Here is a 21,420-nt window from a genome sequence, read left to right on the forward strand (position 1 = left end):
GAATATAATAGTGTGTCGAGCGTAGCGAGGCACCGTGCCCGCAGCGTGGCGAGCGAAGCGAGCCCACAAGGGGCTACGTTCCGCTCGCCACCCCTGTCGGGATTGTGCGGTCGGGATTCCGGCGTCGGTATTTCGACCGCCGGGATTCCGACCGGCGGGATTTAGTACTGATCCCTTCTGAATGTCTAATCTCAATACAATCTGCTCTATCTCTCTCTTCAAAAGAGACTTTAGTCCATATTGAATTGTTCTGGGTAAATAGTGGCAAAATTCAGTACCTAACAACTCGTTTTCTTGCACCCTTTATGTGATGCAAGGGAAGACTGGCGGTATCGCTACATGTCGCCATTCCGATAGTATTTAATGGCCATCACCAGCTAAACCATCCCCATAGTCTGCTTGTGAAGCTCTTAAAAAAAATCTTACTTACCACTAGACTCATGAACCTAGCTTATAGACTAAGCATAGCCGACAGACACTAGAGGTGTACACAGAAATAAATAGAAGATCCACACCAATCAAAACACAAACAGTCCCCGCCCCCGATAGTAACCTGACCCGGCATTTTGCCGGGTCGGGAAGCCAGTCTGCAAGGGTCCAATGCCGGGTCACACCCAGGAAGGACCCGTATCCAATTCCCAGGTGCGACCCGTCATTGCGATGTGAAAGCGGCATAACTAGTTTACTAATCATGTATGGATATCCCTACAACATGGGACGGTTTGGGAACGATTAATCCGTCGGAGCAATTCAGTTGTTGCGCTGATCTAGCACCCATTACTTGGGCAATCTTTAAAAACAATCTAGCAAGGCTGGAGTGTTTCCAAATGAGGTGCTTACAAAACATACCACAAGTCAAACTAAGACCACTGGAGAAATTATAACATGTGAAAAATATGCCAAGACCAACCCACGACCAAATCAGCGTTTAAAGTGGTTCGAACATGTCTGCAGAGTGGAGCCTAAAAGAATACCATACCAGTGCATAAATAAAACAGGCCAGGATGGATATAAACTAGCACGTGATGCACCAAAGAACACATGGCTAAAGCAGGCTGGCCAAGACCTTCAACCATTGCACTTCCATATTGATGATGCCAAGCATGCCACACTAAACCAATCCCAGTGGTGTGTGGTGATGAAAGATTTCCTGCCTTTGACTGCGACTGCAAGCTTACCCAACCAGCTCTAACCACAATTAGGTCTTAAGTCTACTGCTGATGCCTAATGGCCCATCACCAGCAATTGAAATCCCCCTAAGAGATTTGAGGAACACCTGATAAGTGAAACAACAATTGTAGCAGCTGGATGAAAAAAGCGGGCATTTGTATTACAAGGCGGCCGCACCATAGCTGCCAGTAATAGGCCAGTCTTTGGTAAATGTCTTTCCTGTACAGCTACCATTAATGTGCTATGGCTGAAATAAGAAGACAGTGGAAACAGAGACACACGAACAAGTCACTGAAAAACCTTTCAAATGGTCATATGATGGCAACCATGATTGTCCTTTATTATTTATAATAACTGAACTTCCATCCTCTTCTGGTTCTGGAGAAGGCAGGAACACTTACGATTAACTACCAACTGAAAAGTAGCCTGGTTTCTAGCCTTATAATCATGCTCAGAGATGGAAACAGAGAAGGACTCTTGCACCCATGAGCAGCAGCATCTGCCATCACGAAAAAGCCAATGGGGTCGATTCAATTCAATGACAGTTGAATAGCGCCGGGAATTAGCTCCCGGTGCTATTCAATACAGCACCAAGTGACAGTCAATCATCGGGAATTCTTCTCTCACCTCTAGGGGATGAGAGAGGAAATCCGACAAAAGTGCTGCCGCGCGGCCGACGCGAGTCTGATTCTGTCGGGAATTAGCATCGCCGCGGGGAGTTAAGTCAGAGGATGCCCGTTCTCCCGACAAATCAACCTGTTAAGCCTGGGAGAACGGGCATTCGCCGACTTAACTTGAGCTGAATTGAATAGTGCCGGGAGCTAATTCCCGGCGCTATTCAACTGTCGGTGAATTGAATCGACCCCAATGCAGATAACCAGAGCGATCACAATGTTATCAGTGGCAGCTGAACCCAATGGATCCAGCATCTGAACAGTGACAGTATCCAGAAGGTCATCTAAACCAGTGCTTCTTGAATTGAGTCTTGGGGACACACTAGCAGTGCATGTTTTCCATATCTCCTCCCAGAATCAAATGTGAAACAATTAGTATAACCTGTAGAATTAGTGTGTCAGTCAGTAATAAACACACCTGTGCTCCAGCAAGCAGATATGGAAAATATGCAGTTAGTGTGTCCCAAGGACTGGATTTGAGAAGCACTGCTCTAAACCAGTGGTTCTCTGTCTTCAGGACCCCAAACTGTTCATGTTTTCCAGGTCTCCTCACAGAATAATTAGCCCCACCTGCGATCTTTTAAAATGTGTCCGTAAGTAATGTCTACACCTGTGCACCTGCTAGGTGACATGGAAAACATGAACTGTTTGGGGTCCAGAGGATAGAGTTTGAGAACCATTGCTTTAAACAACTTGGTCCCAGATGTAATGACGCTGTCCAGCACCACTTTGTAAATACTCTGCTGCCTTCACACGGGTTGGGTTTGGGTGACCGGTGTTTGGGATCCCACCAGTCACCATACTGACAGCAGGATCCCGAGCTTTAGATTGGCGGGGAGGGGGAGCACAACGAGGACCCTTGCGGGCTCGGTGGCTCGCCACAGGTTCTATTCCCACTCTGTGTGTGTCGTGGACACCCACGAGTGGGAATAGTCCCTGCCAGTTGGCATTCCAACTGTCAGGCTGTAAAGCAGGCGGGATCCCGGCGTCTGTATAGTGACCACAGGTCACATAACTACATCCCTTCACAAGTACTGTACTGATTTTACATTTGTGAGCAGGAGAAATTGTGGGGATTCATGGCACAGAGCTGCTGCATGACATCCAATATCTGCCGAACACAATTCTAACATTTGGTACCAATTCAATGAAATGCAAGGTTCTTGCAGTGGCATAATGTGTTATATTTCCGTGCAATGCCCTTTGCTTGCACCTCCGAGCAACATTTTTATCACTGGCATTGCTTGTACTAGGCACGGCACCATAAACGGGCACAGAAATGTAACAGGCAAGGCTACTCCTGGCTAATACCCCTTTCACACCGCACAAATAACCCGATATCGACCCGGCATATTGCCGGGTCAACGTGCGGTGTGAAAGCGTCATAGTCGAAATCCCGGGTCGCCTTACCCGGCAATTCAACCCGGGAATAAAGAAGTGTTATTCCCGGGTTGAATACCGGGTCAATGGCAGCGTAAACGGGCTCCACCCATTCACTACAACAGGGAGAGGCGGCGCGGAGATGATCTCATCTCCCAGCGCCACCTCCGCTGCCAGCCTTCCCCCGTCGCTATGGCAATCCATCCGGCATATTGCCGGGTCGGGGGGAAGCTAGCAGTAGCGTCCAATGTCAGATCCCACTCGGGAAGGAGCCGTTTTCATTTCCCGGGTGGGATCCGGCATTGGCGGTGTGAAAGGGGTATAAGTGTAGCAGCACAGTGGTTAGCATTACCATCATGACTTAAATTCCTAACAAAGGCAATATATGTGTGGAGTTTGTATGTATTCACTGTGTTTGCATAGATTTCCTCATAGCAGACTTGTAAGCGACTTCTGATAAATTAACCGTAGTGTCCGCTAGATAGGGTACATAGGTTGTAAGCTGCGCTGGGGCAGGTACTGATAGGAGACATGTCCTGTGTACACTGCTGCAGACTATGCATGCACTATGGAAATACCCAATCATATACAGTGCCATGGACAGATAGCAGAAGCCACCATTCACCTAACAGGAGAGCCTGGGGCACACCACAGCACTGCTCCCGCCGGAGGAGACAGTAACCAGTGGACAATAGGCATGATACGTGAGCTGGGTAGCAGCAGGCACCGGGGGACAGTGCACACATGACGCAGCCAGGAACATACAGCGCAGGGACACAGGACCGTGTGTACGGGCCCACAGCAGGGAACACGGCCGTCTCCGGCCGCCAGCAGGGACCCCTCACCTGATCCAGGTTCCCATCGCTGCCGCTGTCCTCTGTGTCCGAGTGAATTACTACTCGGCCCTTCCGCTTCTTCACCATAGCGGCGGCGGCTGCAGCTTAAAGCGCAGCGCGGCCCACACACCGGAACCGCCGCTTACACACACAAGGGGCACTGCGCATGCTCTCCACACGGCTCCGCCCAACAATGCTCTGCGACGTCACGCAGGAGCCGACGGCCTCTCCCGTGACGTTTTCAGTGGGCGGGAACTTGTACGTCTAGCGTTCCGCCGACTAGCGACACCTGTAGGATGGATTAGGAATTGCAGGAGACATACTTCAGGAAATAAAGAATTTCTTAGCAATCAGCCTGAGTAGACACAATGGGGGGATATTCAATTGTTTGAAAAGTCAGTTGGGTATATGTTTTTTTCCTAACAGACAGGAAAAAAACAGACACCCAACCGACTTTTCAAACATTTGAATTCCCCCCAATGTGTCAGTTTGCCAAAGTAGCAACAAATTATATCAATGTTAAAATGTAACTGAATTTATTTACGTTTTGAGTCACAATGCTCCTAGTTCATTAAGAACTCAGTACCAATATTCATCCAAGCCTTTGCTGGGACACAACCAGGGACCGTATTCTCATCTGCATCGTTTATCCAAAGTTACATATTTTGTTATATGTGATTTTTATCTGTACCTTTCATGGACCTCATTTGTTGCTGCTTTGACAAACTGACATGTTTGGCGGTATAAAATTGCTATAGCGCGCCAAATCTCCCGTCTAAAGTGACGGGAGATCGCAGGGCGACAGTTTATTGTTCCCCGTTATCGCTAAAGCAGCGCTGGTCGGGAGCTACTCTTCAAGTGCAAAGGCATCGCCGCTGTGCGATGTCATTGCACTTCTGCAGGGGGGGGGGGCGCACTGACATGCGGGGCGGGATAGCCCTGTTCTGGGCGTCCCCCCACATGTCAGTGTGAATGATCATAGCTGTGCTAAATTTAGCACGGCTACGATTATCTCGGAATGACCCCCAATATACAGGCAATTACAATAGGGGTTGACTACACCATGAACAAAGTTACCACACACGAAGGGAAATGGTATGGAGTACATGTCTGTAAATGTCCAGATATATTCTCAATAGCTGTGTGTGTGTTTTTTTTTTTTTTTTGTTTTTCAAGACATATTAGGGCAGATTTATTAAGCTCAGGGAAGTGATAAAGTAGAAGGTGATAAAGGACAAGCCAATCAGATCCTAACTACCATGTCACAGGGTGGGTTTGAAAATAGTATTTTTCATCCAATATAACAAATAAAATCTGCACCATATATTTGAGGTAAAAATGGAACCGTACCGTGCCAAGCTCCCAGCAAGGAGCAATTGAAAGAGCAATTAATGGAAGGTTCCGGTACCCTTCCTTCCTCCCTCCAAGCTAATGACCAGCAACCGGACACGGTGTGTTCCTTTTAATTAGTGGATGCAGGTAGATGGACCAGAACGCTGTCTTTTTAAGAAATATTACACTATATGCACTACTTTTATCTTTTGACATATATTCCATTGATACTTTTGCAAAGAGGAAATCAAAACTGAAGGAATCAGAGGACAATGGGGCAGATTTATTAAGCTCGGTGAAGTGATAAATTGGAAGGTGGTAAAGGACCAGCCAGTCAGCTCCTAACTGTCATTTATGATTTTAATTTATTTATGGGAAATAAATGGTGACTTTTTAAGAAATATTACACTATATGCACTACTGTTTTATTTTTTACATATATTCCATCGATACTTTTGCAAAGAGGAAATCAAAACTGAAGGAATCTGAGGACAAAACATCTTGGAAAAAAAACACACAGCTATTGATAATATATCTAGACATTCACGGACATATACTCCATACCATTTTTCTCTATATTGTGTGTGGTAACTTTGTTCATGGTGGTAGCGCCTAAGGTGTATTCAACCCCTATTGTAATTAAATGTAAAATATATGGAGATGTGTGTAATACATAAGTATGTTGTTTGTAAAAGTTTTATTTTTCCAGCATTTACATGGCACCACATGTGATAATTTTTGCAAACATTCATAGTAAATAAATATGCTAAACATGAAGCCAGTGTCTTACAGTTCAATACAATATAGAAAAAGTACAGTGTATATAAACATAGTTACGCCAGCAAACAGCACTTTAAAAAGTATCAAGGTGGCTGATAACCTAAGGATTTTGTGGCATCACAGGGAGTATTGTAAAGAAGATAAGTACTGAAAGAGGCATAAAAGCACATGCTAGTGTGAGCTCACATTATTATTATTATTATTAATTTTTATTATTATTATTATTATTATTACAGATTGAGTATCCCTTATCCAAAATGCTTGGGACAAGACGTATTTTGGATATCGTATTTTTCCGTATTTTGGAATAATTGCATACCATAATCAGATATCATGGTGATGGGACCTAAGTCTAAGCACAGAATGCATTTATGTTTCATATACACCTTATACACACAGCCTGAAGGTAATTTTAGCCAATATTTTTTATAACTTTGTGCATTAAACAAAGTTTGTGTACATTGAGACATCAAAAAACAAAGGTTTCACTATCTCACTCTCACTAAAAAAAAAGTCTGTATTTCGGAATATTCCGTATTTCAGAATATTTGGATATGGGATACTCAACCTGTATTATTATTATTATTATTATTATTATTATTATTATTATTATTTTATTTTGTCTTTTGTTTGGTAAAATATGTGTTGTTTAGTGATTATTGAATAGTTCAATATGGCACACATCAACTTAGGAGTAATGTGTTTGCACATTTGTATTTAGTTCTTTTTTTATAAAATGATTAAAAAATGCATCCTATGCTTTTACGGTCTCTAAAAAGTCACAAAGGCCTTCTGGCCCTGTCTCCACTCATACTGAAGCAGAGGATGCTGCTGATGCTGGGAAGTACATTAGCAATGGGTGTGTTCTCACATTAAGGTTGAACCAATAATAAATCTAATATTTATTTTAAAAGGACCATCCACACATGTATTGCCACCGCGGAAGCGTTCTGGGTGTGTCTTGCAGAGCAGCACAAGAGCCTCCACCACAACGACGCATATCACAGGTCTCAGATGTGCCCCCACAGCAACTGCTTGACAGTCCGCAGCCCTTGTCACCGCATTCCCCACACCTGCCTGGTGAGTTGATTTGCACAATCACACAACACACATATTTACACACACACTTTACCCTAATATAAACAGTGCTAAAATTTCTGTAAGATTGTTTGGCCTTAACAACCCATCACATGAAACTTGACATTTATGTTGCACCTTCTAGAAGGGAACACACTAAATGTGATTGATTGATTGATTGATTGATTGATTGATTGATTGATTGATTAATTGATTGATTGATTTGTCCTAAATTCCACATTTAGTTGAAATTCAAGCTTACTTATAATACACCATTGAATTTTCACATTTAAGGAAGCAACTTAGTGGCCAAATTTAGTGGTAAATATTCCCCCGCAAACTAAATGGACATTATTGCCTCAAAATACTTAGCTAAACAAATTTGAGGTTCATATGTTGACCAAAGGCCAAAATATATTAAAAAATATATAGTAAAAAAAAAAAAAAATTCCAATAAAAACTAAAATAGTAGCACTAGTAAACATTACACATATCATATTCTTCATTACCAAATTTAGTGGTAAATATTCCCCCGCAAACTAAATGGACATTATTGCCTCAAAAGACTTAGCCAAACAAATTTGAGGTCCATATGTTGACCAAAGGCCAAAATATATAAAAAAAAATATAGTAAAAAAAAAAAATTCCAATAAAAACTAAAATAGTAGCACTAGTAAACATTACACATATCATATTCTTCATTAAGTAATAAAATAATACTTACACACAACTGGTTTCTCTTTTCAGCAGACACCAATCTTCAGCCAAGTCAGCCAGGCCAACTGCAGGAATCAGACAATAAAGAAACATTTACCCTCAATCTCACAGCTATACCACCGCCTGACCAAACATCCACACATTTTGCAACTCCGCCCACTCAACAGACACCTGAGTAGGACAGAAGCCCTTCCACACATATACCACAGACTCAAGACCAGGCATTTTGGGACAGCGGGTCCACCCAGCAAGCCAATAATTTAGATTGTTTGCGTAGGCAAACCCAATTTATTTCCAGTCTTGCCCATCACATTCCAAGACTCTGCAGAAGCAACAGCAGACAAACAACAGAACAAACCAGAATGGCAAACACCCTGGAACTAATGAGGGCAGACAATAATTGAATGAGAGATACGTACCAACGAGTTATGGATGCAGGGGGTGGATTGGCCATATGGATCACCAGGAAGGTTCCTGGTAGGCTGACGTGTCTGTGGGGCCTGTTTTGTGTGTTGTCATGTTGCCCCACCCCCCACATGACAGGAAGCCTACCACACTCAGTACGCTGCATTGTCCGCATTCATTCTACCACTTCTAAAAAATTGACAGGGCCATTTTTAGTTCCCAATCTGTCCCTGGTCTCAGACACAACTGCAGCAAAAGATGCATAGAAGGGTGTAACTGCGTACAGTCAGGTCCTATGAGGAGAGATCCCCTCAACAGACCACACCCCCATTAGGGCTGCTTCCATAAATTTCCCGGGCTGGTTTTGCATCCCAATCCACCGCTGGATGACAATCACAGCAGAGGCGTAACTCTGGGAGGCAACGGAGTCATCTGCCGCCGGGCTCCTGCTCTAAAGGGGGGCACCTCTCCTCCCATCCTCTGAAACCATTCAATTGAGTTGATTGATAGCCGCTGCTATCTCTCCAGTGGCGGACTTCCTCACTGGTCCCTCCACCTTACAAGTCACAAACTATTTGCTCCTGTATAGGAAATATGAGAATTCTAACTATATGAAGATACTTCTCTGACAATTACACATAACTTCATATGGTTAGAATTCTCAGGCTTCCTATACAGGAGCAAATAGCTCCATCAGTAAGGTGTTATCTAAATATAGGGGGGAGGGGGGGCACTGATAGTTATCTTGCCTCCGGGCAACTAGGATGAACTTACCCCACTGAATCACAGGCTCCATCAAACCTACTCGCAGATCTTAACTGCAACACTAACAACACAAGACACCATGGTCAGAATCATGGAGAGCCACACGTCTGCAACTAGAGACTTAAATGTGACTCTTACTACACTTACACAGCATCTCACTCATCAAGGTGAACACACAAGTTCCAGTTCCGCAACCACAACCCCCTTAGTGTCACCTGTAACGTCCCCACCCAGACGTTCTGGTCGAACTCGACCAGACACCAGTGGTAAAGGGCCATCCAGCTCACGAGGACGACCTGCTAAATAAATGATAAGAATCATGTGTTAAAATTAATCATTGTTAATTTTGTGCAAGTTGCATTTTTTAATTTGTACAAGTATGAGAATTGGTTATTTTTGGTTTACTAATGTACTTCTTTTACAAATTCACAAGTAAAAACATGATAAAGTTGTATGTGTATTTTTAATTGAACAATTTAACAACAGTTCTTTAAGTAAATAATATGCATGGTCACAATCAAGCTACATAGATTACACATGCAGCAGAGGATAAGTATTTATATAGAGAAAAGTGTATTTAACATTACATAATTCTATTAGGTTACATTACCTTAGGGCAGTGGTTTCCAAACATTTTTGAATCACGGCGCCCTAGAATCTCAGATTTTTTTTCACGGCACCCCTAGGCCACAAATGTCTTACTGAGAAATGTAGAAAGAAATATTACATTAAGTAGATCGCGTTTATATGTCATCCTTAGGGTCAGTTATGTGGTGAGGGACAAGATTTGCTTCTGTTTGGCCACATATTTTATGACTGGCAGCCACCAGCACTGGTTTTGCCTATTATATTGACCATGAATAATTTGAATTGGTCCTGGACCACCAACCCAGGGCACCCCTGCAAGTGTCCCGAGGCACCCCAGGGAGCCACGGCACACAGTTTGGGAACCTTTGCCTTAGGGAGATGTTTATGCATGAGGTAACATTCACACAAAAAAAATAAACACAACATAAATGCTGTGCAATTATAATGTTTAAAAGAACCGTACTGGATTTTATTTGGAAAAAAAAAAAGATAATGCATTCCCCAAAATGTGTACTATTGTTAAAAACATAACAGGTATCCAAAAATACACACACAATACATACAAAACCATACAGGAATATTATAACACGTACCTTCGTAATTGTAGAGTAGTGATAGATGTGAAACACGCCAGCCAAAAGCAGTTCTATTTGAAATGTGAACTTTTGTACGATTCCAGACATTTTGTGGCAGAGTTTAAGGTATTTCTGGCTGAAAACATAAATACGAATCCTTTGTAAATGACTGTGTTCTATTAATTAACAACCGTTTTTGACCGATGGTCTATTAATTCCTATTTGTGTATGCGACTGTAAAAAAAAATACGAATGCACCAAACACTGCTGAGTATCTAGTTTAGTAAATTCCCAAGATGCCACTTGTAAAAAAAAAATGCAACTCGAATGAATTCGAATTAATTCGGGACCTTAGTAAATATACCCCCAGGTCTACTGCTATCCTTGCTGTGTTCTCTGTGATATCCCATGTGTAACACTGCAATATCATTTGGGGCATATTTATGCAGTAGTAAAAAGGGTGGTGAAGTAGGCCAGTGGAGAATTTGCCCATGGCAACCAATCAGCTGCTACCTGTCATTTTATAGAATGTACGTAGTAAATACTTAGGTGGACCATACTATCCCTTTAAACTGGGACAGTCTTTAATTATACAGGTTATGTGACTGATTAAAACTAGGTAAAATGCTGACTTGAATTAAGCCAGCCCCAGAACTTGTGTAATTCATGAGTGTCTCAGTTTAAAGGGATAATATGGTAAGCCTATAAATACTGCCTTGATGCTGACTGGTTGCTATAGGCAACTTCTCCACTCTTTTCACTGCTCCATACATCTAACCCTTTATGTTTTCAGTGTAATCCATCACAATTATTTGATCACTTGTTTGCTCAGTGCTCATTATGAGGGGAAAATCATTGCTCATTGAACATGAGAGGAAATGCGCTAGACAATCGTAATTATCCTGGAAGGTCTGTCCGGTTCCATCATGCTCAGTGGGAGGTGGTAGGGGATGGTGTGGGGTGTACACTGGTACACACCTTTCACTATACTGTGGGGAGCTACCCAATAATTAGCTATGCCTCCACCCAAGTATGTGTAATTACTGATCCATATAGGGCCTACTATCAGCTGGAATGGTGTTCCCATCTATCAGCTGGAATGGTGCTCCCATCTATCAGCTGGAATGGTGCTCCCATCTATCAGCTGGAATGGTGCTCCCATCTATCAGCTGGAATGGTGCTCCCATCTATCAGCTGGAATGGTGTTCCCATCTATCAGCTGGAATGGTGCTCCCATCTATCAGCTGGAATGGTGCTCCCATCTATCAGCTGGAATGGTGCTCCCATCTATCAGCTGGAATGGTGCTCCCATCTATCAGCTGGAATGGTGCTCCCATCTATCAGCTGGAATGGTGTTCCCATCTATCAGCTGGAATGGTGCTCCCATCTATCAGCTGGAATGGTGCTCCCATCTATCAGCTGGAATGGTGCTCCCATCTATCAGCTGGAATGGTGCTCCCATCTATCAGCTGGAATGGTGTTCCCATCTATCAGCTGGAATGGTGCTCCCATCTATCAGCTGGAATGGTGCTCCCATCTATCAGCTGGAATGGTGCTCCCATCTATCAGCTGGAATGGTGCTCCCATCCAGGGGCGGATTGGGATGGAAAACCAGCCCGGGAAATTTCTGGAAGCAGCCCTAATGGAGGCGGGGTCTGTTGAAGGGGTGGGGTATGTTGAGAGGGGTGGGACACTCTTCATAGAGCCTGACACAGCCGTCCTTGCATCTTTTGCTGCAGTTGGGCCTCTGACATTTATGCTAATTCTACTACATAACCCTTCCATGGCGGCATTTGTCTATTCTCACTATGGGGGTAATTCCAAGTTGATCGCAGCAGGAAATTTTTTAGCAATTGGGCAAAACCATGTGCACTGCAGGGGGGGGGGGCAGATATAACATTTGCAGAGAAAGTTAGATTTGGGTGGGTTATTTTGTTTCTGTGCAGGATAAATACTGGCTGCTTTATTTTTACACTGCAATTTAGATTGCAGATTGAACACACCACACCCAAATCTAACTCTCTCTGCACATGTTAAATCTGCCCCCCCTGCACTGCACATGGTTTTGCCCAACTGCTAAAAAAAATCCTGCTGCGATCAACTTGGAATTACCCCCTATATACAGTACTTTACTGTCCTAATCAGTGGTCATTGCTTAGTCTGGCTCAAGTTCAGAACATGGGAACCCTGGTCTATTAGTTTCACTATTCACGTGGACATCTAATGGGAACAGTAACCTGTGGCAAGCAAAGTGGAGCGAGCCGCCCCGCCCGAAGTATGGCAAGCGATGCAAGCCCACGATGGTACATTTATTGTTTTGAGTGTAGTTATACTAATCCAAGGGATCCCATATTCTGAACTTGAATCCTTAGTTCTGCTAGATTCCTTATGCTCCTACACTATATTTTTGTTACATTCTGTGGTATGCGGTTAACTCGTCGAGATCCTGACTGTCACAATACCGATGCCGGGATCCCGACGGCAGGGGGCACCATACTGCCGCCGGTATACCAGTGAAGTAGATCATTCCCCTTCTATGGGTGTCCACAACACCCATAGAGGGAGAATAGAACCTGAGGTGATTGAAGCTTGCCACCGAGCCTGCAAGGGGCTTCGTTTTGCTCGACCCCCTGCCGGCATTCTACCGCTCAGGATGCCGATGTCGGGATACAGATGGTAAATCATACCGAACCGCACTGTCTCATCTGTACCTTTTATCCTCTTTCTTCTTTGTACATTCTGTCATGCCCTACACTTTACTCTTGTTCCACTTCACTTATTATATAGTCTCTCCTTTATTTTATCATAGTAATATTATTCTCATTATCTTTACTCTTCGTCCTTTACTTTCTCCAAATTTCTCTTTTTAGTTTCCTTAATTTTTTATCTGTCCACGCTCTCATACTACATACTCATACTATATTATACCGCACACAGATCCCTTTCCCTCTATATTACAAAACATGCAAGTACCTGTCCCTCTATACTACAACACACACAAGTCCCTGTCCCTCTGTGTTAGAAAACACACAAATCCTTATCCCTTTATATTACCAAACCCAAGTACATGTCCCTATATATTACAACACACGCAAGTACCTGTCCCTCTATAGTACAACAGTCCATGTCCCTCTACATTACAACTCACGCAAGTCCCTGTCCTTCTATATTACAACACACGCAAGTCCCTGTCCCGCTATATTAGAACACACAAGTCCCTGTCCCTCTATATTACAACATACACATGTCCCTATCCCTCTATATTACAACTCACAAGTGCCTGTCTCTCTATATTACAACATGCAAGTCCCTGTCCCTTTATATTACAACACGCAAGTCCCTGTCACTCTGTATTACAACACACACAAGTACTTGTCCCTCTATATTACAACACGCAAGTCCCTGTCCCTCTATATTACAACACGCAAGTGCCTGTCTCTCTATATTACAACACGCAAGTCCCTGTTCCTCTATATTGCAACACACAAGTACCTGTCCCTCTATATTACAACACGCAAGTACCTGTCTCTCTATATTACAACATGCAAATACTTGTCCCTCTATATTACAACACACAAGTCCCTGTCACTTTATATTACAACCGCAAGTAAGTCCCTGTCCCTCTATATTACAACACGTAAGTACCTGTTCCCTTTTCTTTACTCTTTACACTCTTTGAAGCCTCTTTAGTCTTTATACTTTAGTCTCATTTATTTTGTCTTCCTTTTTCTCCATAATAGCTTACTGACATATTTTCCTTCCTAATCCCTGACATAGAGCCTCTTACTTGCCTTATTCTCTCTCTCTCTCTATCACATACTTTTCTTTGCCACCTCAATTTATTTTCTTTCACTCCACTTTTATTTTCATTAGTAATCCATATACCTCTCTGTCCTCTCCCTCATCACTTCTTCTACTACATCTTACTGTACTTTACCGTGCACTGAGCTACTGAACCTCTTTCTGCCCCTGTAGTCGGTTCAGTCACTCACTTCTCTGCAGCAGAGCAGTGCCGAGTGCTAGCCACGCCCCCTACATGACGTCATGCCTAGTCCGGACCTTGCTGTATGAGGAAGTGCTGCATGGACTGCAGCATCACTGGCAGTTGCTGTGCACTGTGTGCAGGGGCCGTTTCCAAGCTCTGCCTGATCGGAGCTGAGCTCCGATCGCGGCCGGAGGCCAGGTGTAGGGGTGAGTCAGCCTGCTAAGGGGACAATGGGACCGGCCAACCAGGAACTGGCCCGGTGTCCCGGCGTCCCAATCCGCCCCTGCTCCCATCTATCAACTGGAATGGTGTTCCCATCTATCAGCTGGAATGGTGCTCCCATCTATCAGCTGGAATGGTGCTCCCATCTATCAGCTGGAATGGTGCTCCCTTCTATCAGCTGGAATGGTGCTCCCATCTATCAGCTGGAATGGTGCTCCCATCTATCAGCTGGAATGGTGCTCCCATCTATCAGCTGGAATGGTGCTCCCTTCTATCAGTTGGAATGGTGCTCCCATCTATCAGCTGGAATGGTGTTCCCATCTATCAGCTGGAATGGTGCTCCCATCTATCAGCTGGAATGGTGCTCCCTTCTATCAGTTGGAATGGTGCTCCCATCTATCAGCTGGAATGGTGCTCCCATCTATCAGCTGGAATGGTGCTCCCATCTATCAGCTGGAATGGTGCTCCCATCTATCAACTGGAATGGTGTTCCCATCTTTCAGCTGGAATGGTGCTCCCATCTATCAGCTGGAATGGTGCTCCCATCTATCAGCTGGAATGGTGCTCCCATCTATCAGCTGGAATGGTGCTCCCATCTATCAGCTGGAATGGTGCTCCCATCTATCAGCTGGAATGGTGCTCCCATCTATCAGCTGAAATGGTGCTCCCATCTATCAGCTGGAATGGTGCTCCCATCTATCAGCTGGAATGGTGCTCCCATCTATCAGCTGGAATGGTGCTCCCATCTATCAGCTGGAATGGTGCTCCCATCTATCAGCTGGAATGGTGCTCCCTTCTATCAGCTGGAATGGTGCTCCCATCTATCAGCTGGAATGGTGCTCCCTTCTATCAGCTGGAATGGTGCTCCCTTCTATCAGCTGGAATGGTGCTCCCATCTATCAGCTGGAATGGTGCTCCCATCTATCAGCTGGAATGGTGCTCCCATCTATCAGCTGGAATGGTGCTCCCATCTATCAGCTGGAATGGTGCTCCCATCTATCAGCTGGAATGGTGCTCCCATCTATCAGCTGGAATGGTGCTCCCATCTATCAGCTGGAATGGTGCTCCCATCTATCAGCTGGAATGGTGCTCCCATCTATCAGCTGGAATGGTGCTCCCTTCTATCAGCTGGAATGGTGCTCCCATCTATCAGCTGGAATGGTGCTCCCATCTATCAGCTGGAATGGTGCTCCCATCTATCAGCTGGAATGGTGCTCCCATCTATCAGCTGGAATGGTGCTCCCTTCTATCAGCTGGAATGGTGCTCCCATCTATCAGCTGGAATGGTGCTCCCATCTATCAGCTGGAATGGTGCTCCCATCTATCAGCTGGAATGGTGCTCCCATCTATCAGCTGGAATGGTGCTCCCATCTATCAGCTGGAATGGTGCTCCCATCTATCAGCTGGAATGGTGCTCCCATCTATCAGCTGGAATGGTGCTCCCATCTATCAGCTGGAATGGTGCTCCCATCTATCAGCTGGAATGGTGCTCCCATCTATCAGCTGAATCAGTGCCGGCGCTACCCGCTCAGCAGAGTCTGCAAAGCTGGCTCAGAGAGACGCTCTCCGTGCTCTGTGACTCTGCTGCTATGCACTGCTGCTCCCGGATGCGACAGCACCTGAGGTTCTAGTTTCCTCAGCAGATCTCCCCTCCCTCCCCCTCCCAGCAGAGCATGCAGGAAGGGGGCTCACTCAGTCCGCACGGGCTGTCTGCTTTTACTTTCTGTTCCTGGCTGCTGGTGATTTATGAAGTAAAGCAAAGAACATTTGCTGCTGCTGCTGGCCTCTGTCCTGTCAACCCTCCCTTATGCAATCACTGTGTTCATGGACACTAGGGGGTATATTCAATAACTGTCGGAAGCTGCTGTCTTGTCCGAAAGACAGCAGCTTCCAATAGTTTTAGGTCGGAAAGGGTTCCGACCTATTCATTACGGACCCGTTTTTTCCGACAAGTCGGGAAACCCGACTTGTCGGAATGCTGTCGGAATGCACGCTGATCGGCGGCATTGTCGGAAGCGGGGCCAAACCTGACAGGTTTTAGCCCCGTTTCCGACAATCTCCATCCGACTTTGCAAAAAGTCGGATTGAGATGAGGGAGCTGAGAGCAGTAGATGGGCGGGAGCAGCGGGGAGAGCAGGAACCTAGCGGCAGCGTCCACCCGTCTCCAGCAAGCGAGGACCCGTCTTCTCCTCTGCTGCTCTCCCGCTGCTGCCCCCACCGCCGCAGACATCTCTCTCACGGCAGCCGCTGACAGCACCCCCTCCCCCCCCCCCCCCCCCCCCCGGGTCAGCTGACAGCTCCCCCCGCCGCTGACAGCAGCGTTAGGACAAGACACCGGGAGCGGACAAATCAGACAGTTGGATTTGTCCGCTCTTTGAATAGGGGTCGTCGGGTCCATTCCGACAACTGCATGTCGTAATGGATCCAACTCTTATTGAATATACCCCTTAGGATCTCTTAAGCTGAGGTAACTCTCCTCCAGCTGCAGGTCCTGTACCTTTAGTTTGCTCACATGCTGACAGGCCTCTAGGGATAGGGACTTCCTTGAAGTGGTGACAAGGTTCAGGCCAGCCCCCTCAGTGGTGACAGGCAGCTACTCACAAGTCCTCCTCAGGTAATGACACTCTGGGAATGCACTATATCTGTTACACACCCACATCTAATGTTGACACTGTGGGGAGCTGGAGCTGATGGTGCATGCTCTGCTCTTCAAACAGGTCCCCCGAACTTCTTTTCCTGACAGGACCAATCACTCTCAAGCTATATCACTCCGCCTCTCTCTCCAACTGTCACCAGTGACTGTGAAATGTATATGTGCAGTGTGCAGCACTAAAGTCTACTGCCCCAATGCAATAAAAGTAATAGTATGCTGACCGCCGCATCCCCAATATACTACTTCCTGCAGTGCAATACTGTCCAAATGATGCTTCGTAGTCTGTTTCAACCTTGTGTTTTTACAGAAATGTCTGTAATCAAGTAATCAACAAGATTTGGGACACCTGCAGGAATTGTTTGCATCAACTTACAGCAGAGGATCCCAAATGCGGTTCTCAAGGCACCCTAACGGTCCAGGTTTTAAGGATATCCATGGCTGAGCACAGATGATTGAATCAAATTGATTGACGTCACCTGTGCCCAAGCTTGGTTATTCTTATAACCTGGACCGTTAGGGTGCCTTGAGGATCACGTTTGGGAACCTCTGACTTACAGCCTTAAATTACTACTGCAGAACGCTGTAAGTTCTAAACCAGAGCTGGCCAAACCGGTCCTCGAGATCTACCAACAGTTCACATTTTCCAGACCACCTAGCTGGTGCACAGGTGTAGTCATTACTAATTAAGATGTGCTGCATTCATTCCTAACTGGCAATTCTAATGATCTCCAGGAGGCCTGGAAAACATGAACTGTTGGTAGATCTCGAGGACCGGTTTGGCCAGCTCTGTTCTAAACCAATGAAAAAGTTTTTTTTTGTTTTTTTTGTTTGTAATCATTCGGAAATGTACATTAACATAAACTTTATTTTTTTAATTGTATTTAAGCCCTAGCTGTTTACTGATTATCTTCTCTAGACTTGAATTGTTTGAACTTCAATCAAAACTGATCAAATGGGGATGCTCTATATGTAAAATGGAAACAGCTGACTACAGACTCCATTTATAAAGCTGTGAAATGTCCTTTACCATTTGTGATTGTGAGATTAGCTGTTGATAGAAAAAGGGTTTCTCTTGCTTTCTCACCAAGTTACAGAGGGAAGAGGAACAGAATACACTTTTTTTTTTGGGGTGCACTCTTGGAAATAGACAATTTAGTTTGAATAGACAAAGATTAAAACCTACTTTTTAATTCGTATTTATTAAATACCAGTGTATCCAACATGACAAAACAGATAGTAAAACAAACAATAGATAGTAAAAACAAATATTCTGTGGTCAACGTTATATTTAGATCACGTACCTTTAAATATTTGTGATGATCACTAAAGCCAACAGAAAGATTTCTTTAATATATTGGGTCTTTCAAGTTGGTCAATGCGAAACAAGCTCACGTGGGTAAGTAATGGCTATCTAATTGACATATTCATTCAGAAAGTTCCTTTATGAAAAGCCAGATGGGTACCTGTGTATTAGTGGTAATTAAAGGTTGCTATCTGAGCTGAATCAACATGGGGATATCCCACAGCTACAGATCTCCTTTGAAATTAAGGGGGGCATTTACCAGTGGAGAAGTGGCCCCATCAACCAATCAGCAACTCTGTATAATTTTATAGTATGCAAATTATAGATGTTACTTCAGTGCTGATTGGTTCGAAAGAAGATTATTCTGCTGTCAGTGGTAGGCACAGAGTATGTAGGTTCATCAGATCTCTACTACACTTGGTATTCCTAGGTGGTCTCCCATCCAAGTATTAACCAAGCCCAACACTGCTTAGCTTTCAAGTTTGACGGTATTGGGCGTCTCAAGTGTGGTATGATAGAAGATTTTGTGTGGATTTCACCCACTCCAGGATCACTGATGAGAGTTCACCTAGCACACCCGGAAGTGACCAAGCATTAACAGCGGGCAAAACGTGACTTACGCCTCTCTTGTGACCGTCTCGTACGACCGGACTCACGTGAGTTGACGATCTGAAACGCTGCAGCGGGTAAAGTATCCGCTACCTATGGGTAAAGTATTGCTTATCACACCACTGTGGACACCCGTAATAGGTGTTTGTGGCAAGTATCAAATGCTTTCAGAGACTGAATGTCTGCTTTTTTTTTTACCCGGCTAATATCATTTTTTTTAGGTGATTGTATTTATGCCCAACCACACTCCTACATATGCATTAATCCTGTAGGTACTATTATTCTCATACAGTTTAACACTCCAAGTTGCAACATTGTAACACCTGGAACCATTCCATTGGCATATGTACTGTAACAACCTGAATCTGACACTAGCAGTGTCTCCTACAACAGTTTCCATGCTGCAGAGGAAAATCCATGGCTTTCAGCACTTAATATATATGACTCTGATGCAATTATATGGGAGTTTTCTGTACTCCCAACAATTGTGAGTTAAATAAAAGCCACCAACACCTGTGGTGCCTAGGCAACTTTCAATATGAGTATCTGAATCTTCCCTATGCTATATATCTCTTAAATTGTTGAATCCGAATACCTACATTCCCATGTGAACTTTCATCAGCAATTCAGGTACCACCATAGGAGAGAGACAGAGCTCTGCAGCATTCCAATCGAACCCTGTCTAATGCTGACAGCAGATCTACCTAATTATACTTCTATCTGGAGACTTCTCTCATGACTCCAGGCTAATTCCATTCTCCCTCTCTATCACCATATCCCAGCACTCTTTCTGCTAGGTGAACCCTTATCAGTGATCCCGGAGTGGGTGAAAACCACACAAAATCTGTTTACTATCATATCACACTGTAAACGCCCAATACCATCTGATCTTGGAAGTTAAACAGTGTTAGGCTTGGTTAGTACCTGGATGGGAGACGTCCTAGGAATACCAATTGTAGTAGAGATCTGATGAACCTACATACTCTGTGCCTGACACTGACAGCAGAATCACCACTAATCTTATTTCAAACTAAATTTCAAAATAGATCTGTTGCTGTGGGATATTGCCATGTTGATTTTGCTCAGATAGCCTCCTATAATTATGACTAATACAAAGGTAGCCGCTTGGCTTTCCATAAAGGAACATTCATTAATGAATAGGGCCATTTGATAGCCATTATTTACCCACATAAGATCCTTACACATTGACCAATTTGAAAGTCCCAATATATTAAAGAAATCTTTCTGTTGGCTTTAGTGATCACGACAAATATTTAACGGTACATGATGTAATCATAACGTTGACCACAGAATATTTGTTTTTACTATCTGTTTTGCTTGTCATGTTGGATACACTGGCATTTAATAGTTATGAATTAAAAGGTATGTTTCTCTCCTCTCTGTAACTCAGATCTATTCACTGACTTTGGGTGCACCACCAACTTGACAGCATCAAGGAGGCACCCTGTTTATTGTCAATTTTGGTTCTCTTACTATTACCTACAATTGAATTTACTGACGTGTGGAATCACACACCTTCTTTCTTTGGGATCTCACGAGTTACAGGTAATTTCACTTCCCCATACAAAAGTATGGGGAAACTACCTGTCTGCAATTCACAGACCATCAGTACCATTCTCTTTGAAAAAAATCATAATGCCATCTCAGGGTGGCGTATAAAGTTTTGTTGGATTAGATGAGCAGAGAAGAATTATTTAATCCTGCTTCCTCCCTAAATTTGTTGCTCCCCAAACCAGTGTACAGCAGCCCATCACTGCATTGTACAGTGTTACTCCTGATTAGGGGGGCGGGGATTCACACGTCACATTAGAGGCAGAGCTATGCTCTATGTTCTGGCGCAAGGGAGAAAGAAAAGAACATTGTGGGGGTCTGTGACATCAATGGCAAAACCATCGTCCATCAATGGTTAATAGTCATCAATGTTTGATGCCCAATCTAGCCTACAATCTCCGCTGCACCGGACTCCACTCTTCACATCCCCCATCTGTTCTGTCACCAGCTCCACAAGACAAAGTGTCTCTGCAGCACAGCTGGGCAAGATTTAAACTACTGCGGCCCATGGGAACAACAAGTTGTGCCTGGGCACAAGACACCTGTTACACCATAAAACCAGAGGGTAACTGGCTGAAAATGATCCATTTGATATTTTCCTGGAAAGACAGTCCACAATCATATTATATCTTGTAGCTAGGGTGGTGCTTCACTGAGGACCTATGGATCATTTCATAGGAGGGCTGTCATTTCCATTATTACCACAATTAAGTCATTTTAAATAGGGCCCTATATCAGGAGGAATATTGAGGTGAAATACATATACAACTAGACCCA

At 44.2% G+C, this 21,420-nt stretch overlaps 1 protein-coding gene, 1 long non-coding RNA gene and 2 pseudogenes across 3 annotated transcripts in view; 1 reads left to right on the forward strand and 3 right to left on the reverse strand.

Annotated features, from left to right (window-relative positions):
- RTF1 (RTF1 homolog, Paf1/RNA polymerase II complex component) overlaps nt 1-4,279 on the reverse strand; it is a 110,952-nt gene extending 106,673 nt beyond the window's left edge. The window contains exon 1 of the mRNA XM_063947345.1: nt 4,070-4,279. Coding sequence (XP_063803415.1) covers nt 4,070-4,147 — 78 coding nt within the window. The 5' untranslated portion in view covers nt 4,148-4,279. The remainder of the gene's footprint in view (nt 1-4,069) is intronic.
- Nucleotides 4,280-7,972: 3,693 nt separating this feature from the next.
- On the reverse strand, nt 7,973-17,223 carry LOC134979899 (uncharacterized). Of its 2 annotated transcripts, XR_010190299.1 has the most exons (6): nt 17,004-17,223; nt 10,318-10,435; nt 9,747-9,837; nt 9,284-9,435; nt 9,146-9,189; nt 7,973-8,031 (listed from the first exon to the last, which is right to left on the reverse strand). It is a non-coding gene; the product is annotated as an uncharacterized LOC134979899 (long non-coding RNA). The 2 variants fall into 2 exon arrangements; XR_010190300.1 differs by lacking the exon at nt 9,146-9,189 and having other exon boundaries at nt 9,352-9,435.
- Nucleotides 17,224-18,867: 1,644 nt separating this feature from the next.
- Nucleotides 18,868-18,985, reverse strand: LOC134981667 (5S ribosomal RNA; annotated as a pseudogene).
- Nucleotides 18,986-19,917: 932 nt separating this feature from the next.
- LOC134981742 (5S ribosomal RNA) lies at nt 19,918-20,036 on the forward strand (annotated as a pseudogene).
- The last annotated feature ends 1,384 nt before the right edge of the window (nt 20,037-21,420 follow it).

This window comes from Pseudophryne corroboree, chromosome 12, assembly GCF_028390025.1.
Source record: "Pseudophryne corroboree isolate aPseCor3 chromosome 12, aPseCor3.hap2, whole genome shotgun sequence".
Taxonomy (NCBI): Eukaryota; Metazoa; Chordata; class Amphibia; order Anura; family Myobatrachidae; genus Pseudophryne; species Pseudophryne corroboree.